At 38.4% G+C, this 22,719-nt stretch overlaps 1 protein-coding gene across 1 annotated transcript in view; it reads right to left on the bottom strand.

The window, feature by feature from the left end:
• Positions 1–587: 587 nt before the first annotated feature.
• ZNF280D (zinc finger protein 280D) overlaps positions 588–22,719 on the bottom strand; it is a 54,865-nt gene continuing 32,733 nt past the window's right edge. Inside the window, exons 11-22 of the mRNA XM_018557574.1 lie at positions 21,933–22,033; positions 19,873–20,019; positions 19,601–19,735; positions 19,164–19,243; positions 18,660–18,833; positions 16,495–16,635; positions 16,213–16,275; positions 14,710–14,828; positions 14,539–14,578; positions 7,786–7,831; positions 5,487–5,530; positions 588–1,587 (exon numbers count right to left, since the gene is read on the bottom strand). Of these exons, the coding sequence (XP_018413076.1) occupies positions 960–1,587; positions 5,487–5,530; positions 7,786–7,831; positions 14,539–14,578; positions 14,710–14,828; positions 16,213–16,275; positions 16,495–16,635; positions 18,660–18,833; positions 19,164–19,243; positions 19,601–19,735; positions 19,873–20,019; positions 21,933–22,033 (1,718 nt within the window). The 3' untranslated portion in view covers positions 588–959. The remainder of the gene's footprint in view (positions 1,588–5,486; positions 5,531–7,785; positions 7,832–14,538; positions 14,579–14,709; positions 14,829–16,212; positions 16,276–16,494; positions 16,636–18,659; positions 18,834–19,163; positions 19,244–19,600; positions 19,736–19,872; positions 20,020–21,932; positions 22,034–22,719) is intronic.

Raw genomic sequence — 22,719 nt, 5'->3', positions numbered from 1 at the left:
TATCTATAGGCACATTAATACCATCTGCCATAGGTACAGCTATAGAGAACAGGGACCAACAGCTCAGTACTCAAAGTTGCATCTTATAAAGTATTATTACTGAAACATCTGCCATTCTAACTAATACTGCAGGGTATTTTCTATAGTAATGTGGCACAAGCTTCTTATCTATGTATACAATAATGTATGCATCCAATTATAAATACTGTTCCTTTTTGTAAATAAAACCGGACCTTTTAAGCACATTTTCTCCATCTATACTGGGTCCTCTATGCTCCTGGGCCACAACAGATATGCAGGTAAGGAGAGAGCTGCTGCGCATGTCCATATATATATTAAGGTAGCTCTGTGCCATATGTCAAAACCCTTATGCTCTGGATTTAAAATGGATTAATTGGTCCATTAAAAAGAAAAAAAGCGCCAATGTGAAATATTTCCTAAATATATTTAAGATTATTATACACAATCATGTCAATGTATTTTCCACTTTCACTGAAAGTTTAAAATTAGGTCAGTTGGATGACAGGAATACACCTGTTCAGAGATGTGTAAATGTGTTACTTTTCAAAGTAAAATATTTTAAAACCGACTTTTAAAGTATCAAAGCTGCTACAGCTCAATACTTTCCATAATAATTTTTAACATTAAAAAAGTATTAACGCTTTATCCTTTAGAGTTGTGGTAGGATTCGGAAACATACAAAACAGAAGTGTCCAAGGATAATCAAGTCAGAATGAAATGTTTTAACATGTTGTCCTTCCTCCCTAGCTGCCCTGTTATGTCACTCCTAATACTGATGTTTAAGGTAGCTGTAAGGGCAAACAACATCACGTTTTCCAAGCCTTGCTTCCAAAACACAGAACGAATTTTCAGCAGTGATTTGGAGATAAAGTCCATGGATCTTTGACCATGCATTCAAACAGTAGCAAATAATCCACCACCTGGAGTGTCCCAATCTCCTACAAAACAATTTCACTTTCTTTTTCAGCTTGAACAGCCATGGATATATTTGTATGACTGTCTTCATCTTCTTCAGCTTTCTCTCCGTTTGATCCAGTCTGTGAACTGACATTCACTGTGCCCTTTTGCAATATCTCTGTAGTCTCATGTTCCAACACCACCGAAGGGGTTAAGGGATCCAAAGGTAGACTACTAGGTTCACTGACATCAGAACTTACAGAGTCTGCTGCATCCCTTCTTAAAAACTGTTCAATGCCAATGCTGTCATTAGAAGGGTTTAAATCTTGCCAATCTTCAGCTTCCATAGGAGAAGACATTACTTCATAAACATCTGTAATGCTGGCTTCATTATCAGAAGGCTCACCAATCTCTAGTATAGTGTCTTTGCAAGCCCCGCTCTCTTCAGTAAGGACAATGTTCTCGCTACTTTCTGTCTCCATTAGCTGAGCTGCTTCTTCTGGATTTGGAGAACAGCTGCCTGAACTCTCAGTGGTCACATCTACATGCTCAAGACTAGTCATTTGACTATTAACTAACAACATGATTCTTTGGCCTTGAGAGGTCCTACTATTTTCACATGCATCACTTTCATTCTTTGTTGCCTCGGTCATTAGCTTGTTCTCTATGCTATAAAAGTAAAACAGAAAAAGAAACATGAAATCAGGAACTAAAACACAAACAAATCAATCCAAGATAGTTAAATCTAGCAATGTAATAACTTTCTCTAATCACAAGCAGCATACGGTTTAATAGGACTGAAACGAATGGTCAGAAATTCCATCTATATCATGTGACAAACTATTGACACCATTACAAACCCAGAATATAAGATTTCTGTAAACATCAGTGCCAGATACAAAACTAAACATCTAAAAATCAAACTATTTTCCCAGCAACAGGGAATGGTTCAGGTTTTTTTTTTTATGTGCCCCTCTGTGAAGATTTCACCTCACTTCCTATACTGGGGACACAACAGGAGGAAATCCATTCTCCGATAGTTGTCATTGGAACTGATGTCCCCATTAGGAGATTTCCCCTTTATCTCTGCTCTAGGGACAATTGTAAAATCTTGGATTTACCATCACCTTTTGCCCCTGTGGTCACCAGGACAAATAGAGAGGATGAATATCCCCAGTGGGGACACCCTTCCCTCTGACACTGAAGCTCAGTTCAGCAGCAGTCTCTTAGAAGTTGCTCATTGTTTCTTGGTACCTGTAGAGAGGGTGTGTGTTAGGACACTGGTCTTTCCCCTGTATTCTACGCATGCACGCACGCACAATTTCTCAGTATCTATAACAGCATTAAGATGTCCATCCAGTACACAAAGGTCCATAATCAGTTTTACACTAACAGTGTATGTGCATCTAGTGCATATCAGTGACTAGTTTACAATGTATGTGCAATAAATCATCAGTGGCCAGTCAGACCCGTCCGCACCCAGTTTTCAGTGCAACTGGGATAATGCCTTACATTAATTCACTACACCAAATATTAGACTTATCCCCACTGACTGTGAGTCATTGTTAATGTTAGTTTCATTGTCCCATTTCATAAACATTCCCTGGCAAAAAAGCCCTGCTCCAATTATCACATGCCCAGCAACTCCTCCACTGGTCCATCACCCAACACACATACAGACTGCAGTCATACACTTCATACTCCTCCCCTGCTCATACCCTCCACACATTTTTCCTGCCTACACCTCCTTCCCAGACATACCCCTCCACACTCCTTCTGGCCATCTTCCTCTACCCAACCCATCATGCCCTCCATACTCCACATATCTCCCCCATCATACCCTCTGCACCCCTCTGTTGCACATGCTGCCCACTGTTATAACTTCTGCATTTCTTTTCTGCACATAATGCCCATGGTCATACCCTCTGTACTCCCCTCCTCCACACACTGCCTGCTCTCATTCCATTTACAATATTCCCCTCGATATATTCCCCCTAAGACACCTTTTCTTTAACATGGTTTGTTATACAGTGAGGAAAATAATGATTTGATCCCCTGCAGATTTTGTAAGTTTGCCCACTTACAAACAAATGAAAGGTCTATAATTTTTATCATAGGTGTATTTTAAATGAGAGAGACAGAATATCAACCAGAAATCCAGAGAAAACACATGATACAAATGTTATAAATTGAGTTGCAGTTCAGTGAGTAAAATAATTATTTGATCCCCTACCAACCAACAATACTTCTGGCTCCCACAGACTGGCTATGTGGTACACAGATTAGTCCTGGCAATTTAAGAAGGTGCTCCTAACGGCAACTCGTTATATATATATATAAAAGACACCTGTCCACAGAATCTCTTTCTTCCATTCAAATCTCACCACCATGGGCAAGACCAAAGAGCTGTCAAAAGGACGTTAGGGACAAGATTGTTGACCTGCACAAGGCTGGAATGGGCTACAAGACTATCAGCAGGAAGCTTGGTGAGAAGGAAACAACTGTTGGAGCGATTATTCAAAAATGGAAGGAATACAAAATAACCATAAATCGCCCTCGGTCTGGAGCCATGCAAGATTTCGCCTCATGGGATAAGGATGATCATGAGAAAAGTGAGGGATCAGCCCAGAACTACACGGGAAGAGCTTGTGAATTATCTCAAGGCAGTTGGGACACAATACACCGCCATGGATTGAGATCCTGCAGCGCCCCCAAGGTCTCCCTCCTCAAGAAGGCACGTGTACAGGCCCGTCTGAAGTTTGCCAACGAACAGCTAAATGATTCAGAGAAGGACTGGGAGAAAGTGCTGCAGTCAGATGAGCCCAAAATGGAGCTCTTTGGCATTAGCTCGACTCACCGTGTTTGGAGGAAGAAAAATGCTGACTATGACCCTAAGAACACCATCCCTACAGTCAAGCACGGTGGTGGAAACATTATGCTCTGGGGCTGTTTTTCTGCTAAAGGTACGGGCCGCCTTTGCCGCACTGAGGGGCCAATGGAGGGAGCCATGTGGAGGGAGATCTTGGATGAGAACCTCCTTCCCACAGCCAAAACACTGAAGATGGGTCGTGGATGGGTCTTTCAGCATGACAACGACCGAAAACATACCGCCAAGGCAACAAAGCCGTGGCTCAAGAGGAAGCACATTAAGGTCATGGAGTGGCCTAGCCATTCCCCAGCCCTTAATCCTATAAAAAAATCTATCTAGGGAGCTGAAACTTCAAGTTGCCAAGCGAGAGCCAAAAAACCTTAAAGTGACATTAAAGGATATTTTTTTAAATTTCAGCAGCTGACTTTAATGATGTCTCTTAATCCGATCTTCCTTTTCTTTCCTGTCCTTTTCAGCCTTCTCTCCAACGCTGCGGCGTGTCTGATCCAGCGCTGACTCCTCTGTCCTTGCTGGCACTTCCGATCCCACGGTATCTGCATGCGGGTGCACGGGTCCATAGACTTACCTTGTGTCTCTCCTCGTCTCCCGGCCGAAAATCCGAACTGTGCTTTGCGGCCGACCGAGCAGTTTCGGATTCTCGGACGGGAGCGCGCGGCAAAGACGGGGTAAGTTTAAACCGCAGTTAAAGCGTTTTGTTTAAAAAAAAAACTTTTTGCATATATCTACTGCTTGCTAGCAGTAGATGTATGCAAAAAAACCCGGAGAAACCCTCCGGGTTTTTTTGCATACATCTACTGCTAGCAAGCAGTAGATATATGCAAAAAGTTTTTTTTTTAAACAAAACGCTTTAACTGCGGTTAAACCCTTTAAAGATGATCTGTAAAGAAGAGTGAACCAGAATCCCTCCTGAGATGTGTCCAAACATGGTAACCAACTACAAGAAACGTCTTACCTCTGTGCTTGCCAACAAGGGTTTCTCCACCATGTACTTGGGGATCAAATACTTATTTTACTCACTGAACTGCAACTCAATTTATAACATTTGTATCATGTGTTTTTTCTGGATTTTTGGTTGATATTCTGTCTCTATCATTTAAAATACAGCTATGATAAAAATGATAGACCTATCATTTCTTTGTAAGTGGGCAAACTTACAAAATCTTCAGGGGATCAAAAAATTATTTTCCACACTGTATCCCAATCTTTCCCAGGAGCCGGTACACTCTTAATAGTAAATGTAATGTAGAAGTCCACGTTTTTTCCCTTTATTCTGGACAGAGTGGTAACGGGGACGTCTGTCAAGTATTCACTGGTGTGGCTATTCCCACTGAAGAACATTTCCCATACAACCAGCTCAATGACACCACAAAAAACACAATTTAATTAGCAAACCATTAGAGGAATCTCCGAGATAAAAATATAATAGCACACATATTCCAACTGCCATGCTTATTATCAAACTGTTAAAAAGAAATCATAACTGCAATAGTGTATAACAGATTAAATAGAATGCTTGAAAGTAGATCTAAACCCAAACACTATCATAATCTTTCACATATTAGTGTAATTTCAAAAGCTGTCTATAATTCTAATAAATCTGCAGCTTTTGTTAGACTAAAGTTAAATATGTTAAACAATAACTTTTTTTAAAGTTAAATATATGTCATAAAAAAATTACCTTTTAACTGTTACTGCATAATTGACCGAGCCAGTGTTTTCCTCCTGAAAACATGAAAACCTAAGTTAAAACTTAATTTCATATGAGACCTGTGACGAGAAGATATAAAAACGCAGTACATTTTCAAAAACATCAGAACTTTAGGAGGGACAAATCAAAGACCACTAAGTGTGCAACTGCAAAACTGGCTAAAGTGTATAGAAATAATAACACTCAAATGTATATTTTAAAGCACACTTTTCATCTACATAAAAAACCCAATAAGAGTTAATCAGTTTGGTGCATCTCCTAGTTAAAAGATCCAAAAAAAACATACCCTTTAATCACTGACATTAACAATATAGTAGTTTTCCCCAATTTAATAATGAATGAGATTGTTATTCTGGCATTCATGGAATTCACAAATGGCCAGACTTAACAGTCCAGGCAGAAATGAAAGATCTTGGTCTGCTTTTGCTGATATATTTGGCTACTTGCAGTATCAATCCAAGGCCAGTATTATATTAACTTACCTACCGTAGGTAAAAGATTGAAGTATAACTATACCCAAAATGAAAAAAACAAAAACCTAAATCCTGCCATATAAAATACATATAATTACATAATTAAAACTTAGCAAAATCTAATTTCTTCTGAAATACACAGGTCTTACACTGCACAGGGCTTAACTGTTATGAACGTTCAGGAGGGTTATCTGCATTTCCACTGCCGATTATCCTTCTACTCACTTCCAAGTGGTGCAGGCCACATAGTGCAAGAGGGTGCCCTGCATATGGAAGCAGTGACATAGGGAGCCCTCTTGGATCTGCCTCCCAAGTCCCTGGTGTAAAAATTTGGGCAACATCTGTGATGATGTTACTGGGGCAAAGAAGCAGATTTTTTTATTTACTTCTTGGAAAAGGTAAGTTGATGAGATGGATGAGAAGAACTTGAAATGTTTAGACTTTTGCCTGTCCTGAGTCTCCAGACAACTCTGTACAAAGCGTTTTTTGCTGTCTTGAAAAGAATGGGGGAATGTTGGAACCTTTAAGGGATTACCCTTAAAGTAGTTCCATGTTATGCAAGCTTTATTGAGGTTTTCCAAGATCGTGGATCAACGATAATTTCCATAATTTATACAGAAGCTGACTGTACCTGTGCACATCAGAGCTGGTTTGTAAGTGCAAGATTTGTTGCATCGTATTGTATTTAATAAACGGTTTTGATCTGCGCAATGTATTGCATCTGAATTGCATTTAGTTTTGCTGTCTAAAGTTCAAGATATTCTTTTATTTGGTTATGGACTGCAAGTGATGACATTTTAACACGGACATTTGTTTGGACAACACAGTGGCTGATAATAAAGAGGTTTTGAATGGTATTCAGTTGAGGTTTAGCTCCATAATATTAGTTGTTATTAATGAAAGCTGAGTCAACAAGTTTGCTTTGTAAACAAACCCCTGTGGTCCTTTGATTGGCTCTCATAGTGACCACATGATTGGTACCAAACCAGAGTGGTTTTATATCTCAAGTGAGAGGCCAGTGCTATCAAGGTCTTTGCAGGCTACTACCTATTTCCTTAATAGATTAACATATCCTAAAGACTGGGCATAATGTATAATACAGGGCAACATTAATCTATAGATTGCAGGCAGAATCCAGTTAAAGACCAACGTTTTTCCTCCTGCCAATTTAGGGAGGGATAGTTTCAACCATCATCTGTGTTCCCTGATGTAGGGGGAAATCTCTACCGACCGGAAAAAAAAAAGTTAAGACCTTTTCAGAAAAGCTTTGTCTGCAGTTGGGCTTTAAGTTCTCTGATGCAGATTAAGTATTTGCTTGCCAATGGGAAACTACCATATATTTTTGTTGCCCCAGGTTTTAATCATAAATATGACAAATTGTACAAAATTACATTTGTTAATAATTTCAATGATAAAGCTTTGCATTGATTCCTCACAAGAAAATGACAGTGAAGCAGGGTTAAAGATTGTCCTCTTGCTCCTTTCTCAACTGCCTAGTGAGTCACTGACCAGGAACAAAAACCCAGCCAATACAGTCTGAAAAATGTGAACTCATGTCCTGCATGCTTGTTCCAAATCAGTGATCACTAGGTAGTGAAGCAACTATTTAAATGAAAGCCAGACTATGAAACTTTTTAAAATGCTTTTGCAAAGGCAGCCCTGTATTTCTATCCATATAGCTATATATCCTTGTATATTTACTTTACGTTGTGAGGAGTGTGCTTTAAATTCCAATGATCAAATGTATCAGAGAGTGCAATACAAAAAATAAAAAAAAGGCTAAAATAAAGACACACCTGATTACCAGTTTTAACTTGCTCTACTGGAAGATGAAGTCTTGATCTACCGAGGGAAAACCAGCAGTAGTTAATAAGAAAGTAAAACATCTTAATGAAGGGTGATGGACAGTTCTTTTAACCAATCAGTGGTTATTAAATCAAACCCATGCCACCAAATTGTGTTCTACATTCAAAACACTTCTGCAGAAAAGTCATGGCTGCAAACTTCACACTAAATAAAAATTCAAACATGCAAAGCAAATTCAAGAAATGTGTTCTAATGGATAAGCTAAGTAGTAAACACGGCTGTACAAAGAAAAATAAGACAGTGCATGTCCTTTTCAAATAAAAGATGGTGGATTATGACAAACACATAAAACAATATCATGTTTTTTGTCTATAAAACAATGTAAACTGAAAAAGAAAAGCATGTCAAGCATTAAGTAAAAAACCAAGCAGAAAGCAGAATGTAACAGCTTTGTTTAACCACATTAGACTTTACAGAACAGGTCCAGATAAATATCAGGGATCTAGGGGATATAAATGACTGCAACAAATAACCTGAAGACACCACCACCAAATGTCTAAGTGGATGGAAAGTTCTGGTTATTAGCCTTTTTTTCATATGTTATACTGTAGAAAATGTCATACGCAGTTGTTTCTCTGCCTGTGGTAAACAAACATGTAGGTTTATGTGTGCGTTGTATGGAAAATACATCTTCCAGTGGTGGATGGTCCAGAGTAGTTGTGATTAACCAATGAAATGTAATGCACCATCTCCCCGCTTCCTCAAGGTGTATGAATAATTAAACTGTATGTAGTTATCACAGAGAACATGATCTGAAATTGCCGCAACCCAAGGTTACGTGTCCACTGCAGATATAAACTGTATCTAGTGCAGGTCTTGATGAAAACTATCATGTCCACTCACTGTTGTGACCATCATAAAAATGAAACTAAATAGATTTTCAAGAATGATCTAATTTGTGTGAGCTGTGGTGACTACACCCTGTATAAGCAATGCTTATAAGGCAATATGTAAAATTATAGCCCACTTACAGATCAAATAAAGATAAATATATAAATTATCCAGTGAAATGTAATGCACCATCTCCCTGCTGCCATTAGATGTGTGAATAATTAAACTGTATGTGGTTTTTCACAGAGAAGGTTGTTGAACATTGCTGTGGGCCTAGGTTACCTGTCCACTGCAGATATAAACTGTCCCTAGTGCAGTTTCTAATAAAAACAATCATATCCACTCACTGTTGCGATTATTATGAACTGAAGCTAAATGGATTTTCAAGGATGATAAATAGTTTGTGTGAAGCTGAAGTGTTTACCCCCTGTGTAAGCATCTCTAAAAAGGCAATATTTTAAATCACAGGCTACTTAGTTAAGACCAAAAACATAAATTATTTAGGTTCTGCTACCTTGATTAATTACCTTACATATCTCACCATCAGCATGAATGATTTATTTCTTCAAGAGAAACAAGAAAGAGCAATAACAATAAGGCCCAACTTCAGAGTCTATAAGGTCATAAGTTTCAGTACTGAACACAACTCATGAAGACACATCAATAATAATCCATATCTCAATTTCTTTTCCACTAGGTATTCACCTTCTACCGTCATACAACCTTATCCTTGCGAGGGAACAGTTATCCTTACGAGGGAACACCCTCGTATCAGTTTCATCAATTCCAGTACTGCTGGTATGTAATTGTAATGCATTAGAATCAACTGCTCCGATTCAAACAGGCACAAGGTAGCCAATTCAATGCCCAGCTTTAAAATCTTTCTTGTTGTGCGAAATATAATTATCCGAAATCTAAAAAGTTTCAATAGTCTTAGTTAACACAGTTTCACACATGGCTTAGTTCACATGAAAAACAACTGTCACTTTCAGGGGAAAAAAAAGAAAAAAAGAATCCTTATCCAGGTTTTTTAGGCTTTGTAAAATAGGGCTGCCAGGTCAGGCATTGTCCTCATAGAAGTTATGGCTACAAGAATGAACATCTTATGGATAGGAGTGGTTAGAGGAACATCTCCGATTCAAAAGGCCGTATTTAATGTGTCAGGAGAACTAGTTTCAGATCCCACTGCGTCACAGGGGAATGAGCATGGAGAGCTACAAAGGAGAGACCCAAAACAAAGGTCGTCCATATGTTCGCTTTTGCACAAGAGTCCCGAGGCTAATGCAGTATGGTTCTGGGAATGGAGAGTTTGCAGTTTCCCTGGGGAAGAAAAAAAATCTGTCTTGAACTGTGTCTAGACTAGACTCAGATACTCCAAGTGATGAGTTGTTTTCAGTGCAGATTTCTGAAAGTTCAGGATCCATCCTAAACGCTGTATAGTCTGGATGGTCAAAGCTACATTGCCTGCCAGAACCTGTGATGACCGTTTCATGAGAAGGAGGCTGTCTAGAAATCCCAAAATGGGAATGCCCTGAGACTGCAGCAAGGCTACCACTTTGGTGAACACTAAAGTCTCAGAAGAGAGGCTGAATGGTAGGGCCAAAAAACAAAGTTCAGAGAACCTACAGCAAAGCAAATTGTTGGTGCCCTGGAAAGGAGTGGACATGTAGATACATGTTCCTTGATGTCCACAGAGAAGACAGAAAGTCTCCATGGTGGTGGAAGGAGAAGACAGACCTGGTGGATTCCATATTGAACTTCTGAGCTCAAATGAATACATTTACAGCTTTTAAATTCATGATGGGGCAGATGTCTACTTTGGGTTTCAGGACCGTGTACAACCCCTAAAAACATTATGCTACATGAACTAGGGCTATGAAAATCTGGTCCATAGGACTCATTAGGCGGGGATACACCCCCATGCTGAAGAATGGCTTGAGGGTTTGGCAAACATTCTATGACCAAGGGATCAACCACATTAGTGAGTGATCAGATCCCTTCTAATAGCCTTGGATAAGTCAGTCATTGTTTGGTAAATCAAGGTTTTGACTAAAACAGAGTGAAGAGCAGGACCAGCGCTTAAGATAGGGCCTCCAACCTTTCATCCGTGGGGTCGCTTAAGACAGGTTAATCCTCAACCACTAGTATTGTGGTTACTTTGTTAAGTAGAGACACTACAAAATCCACAAAGGGAGCAGATGATATTTTTTTTTAATAAAGTCCTCTTCAAATGGGTAAAATTATAATAAGAACTTGGGGAGAACAAATATTTTGCCAGGGTGTTTCAGATTTCCACAAACGGAAGACTTGGAACATTAGGTGCACCAAAACGTTCTTGGCAGTTATAGGATCTCTAAAGGACCCCAGACCGAGGACAGCACTGGTGGAAGCAATGGGCTGATCCTCTTCAATGTGATGTGTGCTGCCTCAATAAGAGCTGAAAGGGTCTCCTTCAGTTTTGGAGTGGTGTCAGAAAACTGCAAGTCCTCAAAGGCAAGTTCATCCAGTAGGGACTGCACAGGCTTGGAATAAGACAGCATCTAAGCAGCTGATGGCTCAGAGGCCACTAAGGCTGCAGGCAGATCTGAAACAGACCTCCCTGGGCAAAGCAGAAGAGGCGGCCACACCCAACAGAGCTAGGGAAGACGCAAAAGATGGCATAGACACTAGAAGTAGAGGCACAAACATTCTAGGCCACACAATTTGGCTGTATCAGTAGGCATCCTGCACAACTGCCATTAGCACTGACGTTAACCCTTTCTGCTGTACATGTCACCTTGAAGCAGGGAATCCAAGCAAAACCACAAGGTATCTCCTGGTGCTCAGCCAGATCATCCTACTCACCGAGCCTTATGAGGCAACACCAGTGACTCTGGACTCAGTGAGCACTCCTGCTGCTAACTTGTTACCACACAGAGTCTAGAAAGAGCCTTATACGGAGCCTATTGCCCCAAGGTCACTTTCAGACTAGCTCTGCGATGTCCAGTCCAGCGGGTTCCAGTTACAGCACTCCAAAGCCAAATTAAAGACAGAATGCTCCAGATAGCTGCTATTGTAGATACCAGTTCAAGCATCAATGTTTTGATTAAATAAAAAAGCAATGGGTAATTAAAATAGGTTGTCTTTTCCCTGCATAGGAAAGACATCCATCCTCCTAGGACACAAGTGAGAAAGAAATGTGATTACTACATGAGCAATCTATCCACAAAAGCGGTTAGCGAGACTCGGTGCAGGATGATGTAACTCCCGCACATCAGCATAGAAGTTAACCCATTCAGGCACCTGGCAGATGCTGGGATTGTACACTAAGCTGTGCATGCGCAACGCAGTGTACAGTGTAATAATGCTTATGAGAAGGAAGTCAGGAAGTCTTTATTGCAGAAGAGACATAGTATGGCCTTTTTGGAATAATTACTTTTAATTCTAAATGAACATGTTACAAATTACTAAACTTATCCCATATAAACATGACACTGAGAGCAACAAACCATGAAGTTGGGTTTAAGTTCACAAACTTCAGTAACAAGAAAATAAATAAAACGCCATAGGAGATCCTTAGCCACTAAAGGTTTTTGAGATCAATGCTATTCTCTGCTTGTAAACTGGGACAGTACAAAGGCATCCAGCAGCAAAATAATGTTTAGGTTACAAAATAGCCATTGTTGAGCTTCTGGTTCTAAAATCTTTACCAGATGGTCACGATGTATCCTTACAACTCTAAATCAAGTAACTTGTAGCTTCAAAAGGATTTAAAACAAATAATAGTAAATACAAGGGTGGAATCCAGTTGTCATTGTAAACGCTACAGATTTCAAGACGCACGCCCAGTAAGGATAACAATCATTGGTTTATCTGCACTAAATCACTTAGCTTAGAGTAATGGTGTGGAAATTAGTAATGCCAATATGCATGTAAAAAGGTAGAGTCCATTAATGACTCAAATTATGTTCTGTGCAATGACTACCAATGTCCACAACACACACAGGGTTTTAAAAAAGGATTGTTTTATGTCTACATAGCATTTTGCAGAATTACTTTATTACTTACAAACAGTACAAAAAGCAGACATATATATGTATTAAAATAACTTCTTTATTGTAGAATGTGGTGTCTAACTAGGCTTAGAAAACTAGTCAGAGTGAAATCGGAAACAGATCAGGCTTAAGGGCTTGTTCACACCATGTCCGGATCAGATCTGGACCACAAAATTTGTTGTCCGCACCTGAAATGAATCCCAATGTATTTCTATGGTATTTCTGGGCTCTGTTCACACCAGTGCAGGGAAAAAATGCTGCATGTCTGGAACGCACCAAAACCATATGCAAATGCACTGGACTGCACCTTAAAGCCTATTTTAAAAAGGCATTGCATTGTGCTTGCAGATCTGGTCTGGACATGGTGTGAACAAGCCCTTAGACTGAAAACTGGTCCCAGACCACAAAGCAGAGATTGCTACATCAACAAGAAGGATGACAAATGAAAGATGGAGGGAAACTTCTAAAACCAAGCTAAAAAAAAAGAGGTGTAAAAAAAGAGAGCATCAGGGAGGATATCATGTATTTCTTAATTTGTAGAGTCACCCACAAAGTTTTCAGCCTTAGACTTAAAAGTCCACTAGCCATCAGATGGTCTTCTGTTTTGAATGCTTGTTGATAGATGAGGAGCAATTATGCATACTGGTGAGATTTGTTCAGACTGAACATTGGTACACTGATCACATAGAATATTTATTCTTATTATTATTAAAAGCCAAGTCAGTTTTCTCAGTGATTCTTCAATTTAATATACAGATCACAAGATAACTGTATGCATATTACATGTGCTTCTGAGGTTTATATCAGGTTCACCAAAATGGTTACTTACTCAAAATGCATAAACATGGAGCAATTTATTGAGAAAATGTGAGTGTTCAAACAGGAACAAATATATGGATAGTCGTATCTTACTGCAACCTATATTGCAGTTGTTTGAACAGGTCAACTGTATGCAGATTTGTCCACAAATATGGTTGCTGAATTACTGCTTTGTAGTAGTTGTTTACCTGCAAGTGCTGCATGAGACTAGCCCAATACAGACCTTAAAGTAGTATGAAACTCTTTTTTTCCATATTGAATCCAGATGAAACAAATATAAATTGCCCAGGGAAGAGAGGAGAGCAGTGGAGAGGGAAGAGACTTGCTGTGTCTGTGTGTGTCACTGTCGCTCTGATGAAGGATCCCTGTGCGGACCCGAAACGTTAGCACCGTATGACAGTATGTGACATTGGGTATTGAATAAACATATCAATACTTAAAAAACCCTTCAAGTGTGTGCCGGTGATTTACTTTTATTTACCATGTGTGTTTGTGGAGACACACATAGCTTACTAGCACATACAAAGGTGGCTCCATAAAACTCTGAAAGAGAAAGAAGCCACCCTAAAACAGGAAATCGGGGCCAGTGCTCAGGGGATCAGCTGATTCTGCAGGAAACTAAGACTTTTAAACATCAAGGAGCAGCATCAATTTTAATTGACTTATTCAGCATATGAAATAGCTTTAAAACATTTTGACTGTAATATCATTTTAACCGTTTAAGGAGGGAAGGTTCCTTTTAAAGCTATCATTTCTAAGTAGAACAAAAACTAGCTTTTTATATATGTTTACATGCTTTATAGAATCTTTTTGGGTGGCTAGTGCATAACGATTTATTACTTAGAAAGAGTCTTGATTATGGACAACAAAAACAAATTTAAAGTAGGCTCTAATAAAGCAAAGTACGCACTAAGCTACAGGCGACTAATTATCCAATGCTTAGAAGCCAAACACTAAGGTTATAGTAGCTTAAGGGCAGTAAGCAAAAAGCTAACTTACTTAGACATGTCTCCTTCATGAGTTGAGGAAAATATGGAAACTGAGATCAAAAGAAAAAAAAATGAATTCACTTTAAAAAAATGTCACTGTTAACAATAACAACGATTCAACTAATAATGATGGATGAGAAAAGAATACAGAGTAAAGCTTTAAAAGGCAATCAATTCTTACCATTCTCTGTAACCACTTGGCATGAATGAGTGTGACTTTCACTCAAATGTTTGGCCATGTCATCTAAACCAGAAAGATCGGTCAGGAAATCACAGTTCAGGCATACCACAGTTATACGCCTAATGGAATAAAAACACAGTTGTCTTTTAGATTGTATATTGTATGCCCTGTAAACAAAAACTTCACATACCTTTGAAACTGGGAATTTCAAAATATTTTAATCACATTCATATAAGAAAATTATGGAACAAGACAGGCTCAGAAGAATAATATATGTTCTGCCCCAGACTTCTTGGGGTACAGAACACTGCCACAGCATACACCTTCACACACACTGCAGTTCATGCCGTGCAATGCTGCTCTGTACTCATGCCCAAGTAAACACTGCTGAAAATGATGACGCAAAACTGGATAACATTTTTCCATTGAGGTTTATTGGGAAACGATACAATTCTACAGAACTGCATTATGGATATATCTCATAAAATTAGAGCAGATGCAAGGTTATAAAATTGCTATAGGAGTTATCGAAGATATCTTCAACTGCTTTATTAAAAAAAGCTCACTGTTCAAATATTCAGACCCGTTTTCCATGCAACAAGCACACAGTAGATCAAAAGAATTAGAGAAGGCTGAAAAGTAAAACATGCTTAGAAAATAGAAGAAAAAATGACAAAAGAAAAATAGGAGGTGTACCATGAACAAGAAAGTCACCATATATAAATGTGCCTTTGTTATAAGAGCCTGCCAAGCTGACATCATCAGAATTTGAGTTTGATATTTTATTAGGGGAAACCAGTGCACTAGGAAATATGGGCTCCATGTTTGGCTTTCTGCAAAGAATACTAACTGCCTGGTTGTTTCTGGCTTTAATTTTTTCAAAATTACTGACCTGAAACAAACATGCAAATTAGAACATTAGGTAAGACCTGCAATGTTGCTCCAGATTAGTGACTCAACGTACTGAAGCCATTGGCTCAACATAACATGGTGGCAGATAGCATATTCAGAAGGAGAGTTCTACAATGGCAGCCTACATACTCTTTTAGAACAGGTTTCCCCTACACATGTACTAGGTTAGGGGAGAGAATATATAAAAAAACAGACACTGCCTTGCTTAAGTATTAAATGCCCCTAAGCATGCTGCCTCTATATCCACCAGTCACGAAGGTTTCTCTCCCAATGGGTACTAAGTAAACATGTACCTGTGCTGTACCATGGTCTTGCAGAATCTCCAATTTGGGTGTCATTGTGAAAAAAGTAATCATTCTATACTTATTGAGTGTATTCTCTCTAGAATAGAAGCAGGAGGATTGTGAAGTAACGTGATAGAATGCTAGGTATGTGTGTAGGGAGACATGTGTATGTAGGGCAAAATGTGTTATGTGCATACACAAAAATCTGAATCTATTTTTGAATTTTCAAAGCATTCCAAAGGTAAGCAACAGGTATAGATAAAATATGCATGTGCGGTGTAATGATTCATAATGAGATGCATCATACCTTTTATCCTTGGGATGTTTTTTCAAAGCTTTGGATTTTTTGCTGGAATTTCTGCCATGAAAGCTGCAAAAATTCAAGAAAGATCAATAAACAGCACAGGAAATAGGTATGCAACCGCTGACTTTAACATCCCTTTATAACTCCTGATTTCTCAAACACTAGATAAATAGAGTCATTATTGCTAAGCACCACTTTATATGCAAACAGCACTTATTGTACAAATATACAAACGTTTACATTCATAATGCAAAAAGAAATGTTTACCAATTATTCTCTACTCACCTTTGCATGTGGCTAGTGTAAGCTTTATTACAGCTGGTACTGAACTTGCATTTGCTACAGTGTACATAGGTGTGGAAATGACCCTCAAAATCCACCACTTGACGATGACATTCAATGCAGTTATGGAACCCAGGAACGTACCTGAATATGATAAACACAAATCAAACATATTCCAAACTGCAAGCAATAAAAGGTGAATGAACTACGATAAAAAAAATAAAAAAAAAGAGATGTAGTGGTTCACCATAATAATCAGATGCTTAAAATTAAATTAAGAACAGAAAAGAATGCTAAACATCTGTGCTAGCTGTAATATTACCCCATACCCCCAATTCAGTCCAGAAAGGGAAAAGAAGGAAGTGGGCTTTTTCTTTGAAAAGATGGTGCAATAGTTTAGTTATTGGTCTGGTGAAAGTTACAAAATGTTTTACTATAGTTCACAAAAATGGCAACCGTTTAGAAATGATTCTTTCTATAAAACATTTGGCCTGAATCTTGAATAAAAATCTGTCTCATGATATGTATTTTAGGACCTTCCTATTTCGATGTACAACCTTGCTTCAAACCTTCCACAGCCCCCCTAAGAAAGCTACCCCAGCCTTACATAATTTTAACAGGTTATAACATGAAGCAGAGCACTTGTGTTATTAGGATTTAAATCATGGACAATGTCTCAATGAAAAAGTTTAACTTCAGTAGCCCCTATACTAGTTATCCAACACATGGACCAGATAATGGCTTTATTATACAACATGCAAAACTATTTTTTGGTGAGGTAAACATAAATTTTATAACTAGCCTCAAACTGAACTCTAGCATATTTTACAGCAGACCGTAATTTTAAACAACATTATTGGAGAACCCTTTTTATCCATTAGAACACTATAAAATTCAAAGTATATAATGTGACAACAGACAGGAAAAAAAACAAACAAAGTACACAACTAGGTATTTAAATTCTTACTGTCTGACAACTGAATGAGCAAATAACCTCACTAATACTTTAAAACATTGAGAATGGAAGGATATCTGGTTGGATGTGTCCATATGCTGTTAATATACTAGATACAAAATTAAACACAAAGTTATACAGAGCATGTATGTTGTGCTTAGCATGCATTATTCCCACTTGCGAAATGCATGTTTGCGGGGGTAAAGAAACGGTTGTGTACATCTGTTGGTCTTGTTCCTCTGGTCAAAACGTTTAGGTCTAAACGCCAATAGACATATATAGGCTGTGACCCTATATATGTCTTTTTCCAGAAAACACAAAATGCTCAATTCACAAAGCTTTAACATAAGTATAATGAGCTATTTTGCCATGTGACTTTATATTTCAATAGTCATTGGGCTCAGCTAAAAGTAACTTTTTGAAAATAAAGCTTTATGAATTAAAGTCACTAAAAGCCAGGTGCATAAAAAGGCTTCTCACTGTTTAATGAACACAATAGAATCTTTTACATAATGATGGTAGCCAGTGACCATGTGATCTAGGATGCCTAGCCTGAGGTCAAGAAACCAGGATTTTATTTTTCACAGAAATAAAGTTTCAAACTTAAAGTAATGTGATTAAGCCATGCTGACATATGATCTACTCATTCATGTGAAATGTGAATTCTAATATCTTTGTTATCCAGGATTCTAAACTGTTAAATTAGATATATCTGCCAATTCTAACAAACATCTGCTGTCACCATGAGATGAGTAGAGAATAGGAAACAATGCAAGGAAGTCAATGGTACTCCTTTTATCTCTTTCTATCTTATTTCTTATTATGTTTCTTAATTACATGTTCCTTACTGGCCCTCCTTTCATAGAATCAATTCCCCCACTGGAACACTATTATATACACTACTTGAAAAGTTCTATACAGTAACCTACAAGAGGCGAAAAAACCCCCAAACTTACTTAGCTCCTCCATTCCCACAATTGTCATTACATAATTCTGGCTCATTCCCCCTAACTTTTCTTGAAGTTGACACATTGATCATGCACAGATATGTTATGTTATAAAAGAAAAGAAAACAAGTGTCTAACAAAAATATTTGTGCTTTATCAGTATATACCTCTTATAGTACAAAGTTTATTAAAATTGAATTGTTCCAAAAGCAGGACTAGTATGAGAGATCGGTTTCGATGACCATGCTTTAAAGAAAAAAGAATACCTTATATTTCGCAGTGCTGTATTGGTCATCTTGATTCTTTTTGTGGTGTTTGAAGTTGCAGACTTCTTTGGAGGTGATTTAGGTTTTGGTGACAGTATGTTTACTTTAGGTGGGGAAATTTGATTGTTCTTAAGGCTTACAGTCTTTATTTTAGGAATTGGCTGAGGTGGTGTCACAGCTAGAAACTGGGGGGGTGGCTTGGGTGGTGTGGAGGGAGGATTCCTTGGAGCGGAAGGAGGATTTTTGGGAGGAGAAGGAGGACTTTTAGGAGCGGAAGGAGGATTTTTGGGAGTGGAAGGAAGATTTGTGGGAGGGGACGGAAGATTTGTGGGAGGGGAAGGAATATTTTTGGGAGCGGAAGGAATATTTTTGGGAGTGGAAGGAATATTTTTGGGAGTGGAAGGAAGAAGATTCTTGGGAGCGGAAGGAAGGTTTGTGGGAGTGGAAGGAGGTTTTGTGGGAGCTGAAGGATTTCTGGGAGCAGAAGGAGAATTTCTGGGAGGGGAGGGAGGGCTTCTACAAATGGAAGTGGTAGGAGGGGAAACAGGGTTGGGATTGCCTGCAGAAGTCGCTCGGATTGTGACCTAAACATACACAAACAAAAACAACAAAAAAAGTTTAAAAACCCTCGAAATATTATAGCATGCAACACACTAATACAGATATGAGCTCATATTATCCTTAAATGTTATGACTATCAAACCATTGTTTAAATTTACCCTTGGCGGATGAGTGTAAAATATATGTTGTGCTATTTTGGAACACTACAAAGTAAGCAAAGAAATTGCAGCAGTGCTCCAAGTAGTAGGTTTAACGCACTTGAGCACTATTTTAATATCATTAGCAACAAGGCACATAAAATATATAACTGAAATATAAGTAAATATCCATGAAGGCATAAAGTCATCCACTATTATATCTAAAAAGGTGAAATGAAATACCTTTGTTCCTGGCGGAAGACCTTCCAGTTGTTTTGGCTTTCTGAATGTTCTGTGATGCTGAGCTCTGTGATCCATTTTTTCTTTACAACTCAAAAACTGCAGCCTGCACTTCGCACATCTATACACACCTTTATTCTAAAAGAGAGAATGACAGGAATATTAGGAAGAATAATGACAACACTCCTAGTTCCACAGTTTAAATAATGTCTTACAAGCAACATCTCCTCTAATTTCAACCAAGAAATAACTAGAATATAATAAAGACAACTAACCTGGTGCTTCATGTAATGCTGCATGTACGGTGTTCCAGACTTAATAACTTTCAGACAAAACGGGCAGAGCAAATTTTTGGTGTTTTCATGCACATTTCGAAAATGAACATCGATATCATTAAAAACTGAAGACCTATAATTGCACACCTATGGTGTAGCAAAGGAGGAAAAAAACAGGAGTTAAAACACTAGTATACACATAGAAAATGTACAATTTCAATACAAATTAGGAAACTAAATGCGAAATTGTAGTCCATCACAAGAGCGATCTTGGAGTGGTGACTACTTGATTACACACACAGGGACCATGGGGAACATAAGTCGCCCCCCTCCAGAAGGAAGGACAGTGTCAGCATGAATTCATAGAAACTTTGAGGATCTACAGCTGAGTGATACACAAATAAGGTACAGTAATAAGAGTTAAAGTGATATTATAGTAAAAAAAAATTGTAAGCTATTTCAAATACAGATGGAATCACTTACAATGAATTCTGCTCCTTGATGTTTAAAAGTTTTAGTTTCCTGCAAAATCAGCTGGGCTCCTGAGCACTTGTCCTGACTTCTTGTTTTAGAGTTACTCCTTTCTCAAGCAGTGTGCTATGCAGTCACCCTTGTATGTGCTAGTAAGTTGTATGCATCTCCACAAACACACAGACACAGCAAATCAAGCTACTTCCCTCCCCCTGGCCCGCTCTCATCCCTCCTTCAAGCTAGTACATGAACAGTTGCTGGAGCCTGCACTGTCCTCTGTGATCTAGTACTGGAGTTCAGGGAAGCTGAGCTGAGAGACTTGGAAGCAGCTGCTCAGAAACATTATGATGTAAGTATTTGGGCACAAATGTAAAGCAATGCTTTGCAAATGCAATGTATATTTGTTTTATCTGGATTCATTTTTGAAACTGCATTTTTAAAGGCCTAACTCCGGAGTTTAGTGTCACTAAGTTCTGTATTCAAAAACCCATAGCTCTGTAGCAAATGTTGTCCAAATCTATTAGGGTTACTGAAAGAACACTGTAAAAACACTATTTTAGAATGATTTTTGTATAAACATTCATAAGTGGTCAGTTTGTTAAAAAAAAAAAAAAAAAGATTTCTCTATCATCCATTGAAGGGCACAACTTGATAATACGCAACCTAGGGTTATACTACTGCCTAAGAGAAAAATGGACACTGGGGACAAAAGAAAACTGAGGGCCAGCCCCCTTGAGGCTATAACCCCACCCAACTGACAACTGCTCTCACTTAGTCACCTTAGGAGAATGGGCTTCTGTTTCCTTTATGCTATATTTGCAGTTCATTAATAATTGTGTTCTCTCTGTGACAGTATTGTAGTCAGTAGTGTCAACTCATCTGCATTCCTGTTAGCACAGAACTCCACTTTTCAGGTCAGGCCAATTCATCTGGGGAGTCCCTACAGGGTATTGGGACTAGAACTGTGTTTCCTTGTCCTCGTCTCTGAAGACTTACTGTTGCGAGTGGTTTACAGGCTAATGATTGTGCTGAGGTTTTTTTCCTCTATCTACTTTAGGATGTTACATCTCTCCTCCTTTACTGGGCTCTCCAATATACTTCCAAGTTGCATGCTGTGCATTGCACTTTATTTTGTTGGAAACCCTACTCTATATTGCACTTTGCACTAGTTTCCTGCAGTTTTCAGTGGCTGAGCACTGTTAGGCTTTGTTCACATACGTCCAAACACTCAACCAAGGTGTTTCTTCATCATTTCTTATTTGATGAGTTGAATCAGAAAGATTGGAAACATCCAGACAAGCAATTGCTTTACCGCAGCGCTGAATACTGAAAAATGGCCTGGATGGGAAGGGGGTTTAACACCGCGGATGTCAACTGGCTAAAAAAATAAAAAGTGAAACTCCAGGAAAGATCACAAGTAAAATAATGTATATCTCTAATGAAGGTTTGGAGTGCTGCTGGTTAATGTAGACTTTATGGATTCATTCATGCTGAACACTATACACAATGTTCTTCTTCCAGTGCTGAGACTGATAGTTCCAGTACTCGTATAGTATAGGAATTTTGTACACACACACTTTTTTTTTTACCTGGCAAACATATGGCATTTCTCCAGGCTTATGATTATCCTTCATATGCTGTAACAGAATCTGCTCAGATTCAAATGACAATTCACATATCTTGCAAATGGCTGAAGAAATAGAAGGGAAAAAAAAAAGAAGATTTTTAAGTGTTCTATCAGGAACAAAAATAAAATGTACGGTAGTTTTGAATAAAAGAAACTTGCTTGTGCAGAATATAAGTTCAGCAAATGCCTGTAATGGTTTAATTTATTTCTTGAAATTTGAATAAGCACTACCTAACTTCTGGTGGTTTCTCATTACAAAACAGTTCAGGTACCCATATTTAAAGCAACAGCAGTATAAAAACTAGTGGTGTCAAATCTGCTTGTCAGGGTTTGCAGTCAAAGACAAGAAATAGGAAATACGGATTAAAATTTTCGTGAATTATCCAACAAGCCGACGGCTAGCTTTATATGATCACTTAGAGAACCACAGAAAAATAAAATGTAAAAAAGTCATGCCTGTCATTATATGCGACAAGAATTGTTATACTACACAACTGCCGCATGTGCAGCTTTACGGCTTTATTCTTTCTTTTATGCTTCCTAGCAAACAAACCTCTTTTCGCGGTTGAAGGCCATGTTTTTTTTTTTTTTATCTCTGTACAATGTGTAAAGCCTGTATAGCATACAGGGCCCAGAATTAAAATATGATTTGTCAACACTTGAATTGCACCCATGAAGCTAAGCACAAAGTAAATGAAGTCTAATTTAACGTATGTGCTTTGCCTGTGCATCCCCCCCCCCCCCCCCAA

This window comes from Nanorana parkeri, unplaced genomic scaffold (genome assembly GCF_000935625.1).
Source record: "Nanorana parkeri isolate BGI_ZX_2015 unplaced genomic scaffold, ASM93562v1 scaffold290, whole genome shotgun sequence".
Lineage (NCBI taxonomy): Eukaryota > Metazoa > Chordata > Amphibia > Anura > Dicroglossidae > Nanorana > Nanorana parkeri.
This window is presented reverse-complemented; position numbering and strand designations above follow the sequence as displayed.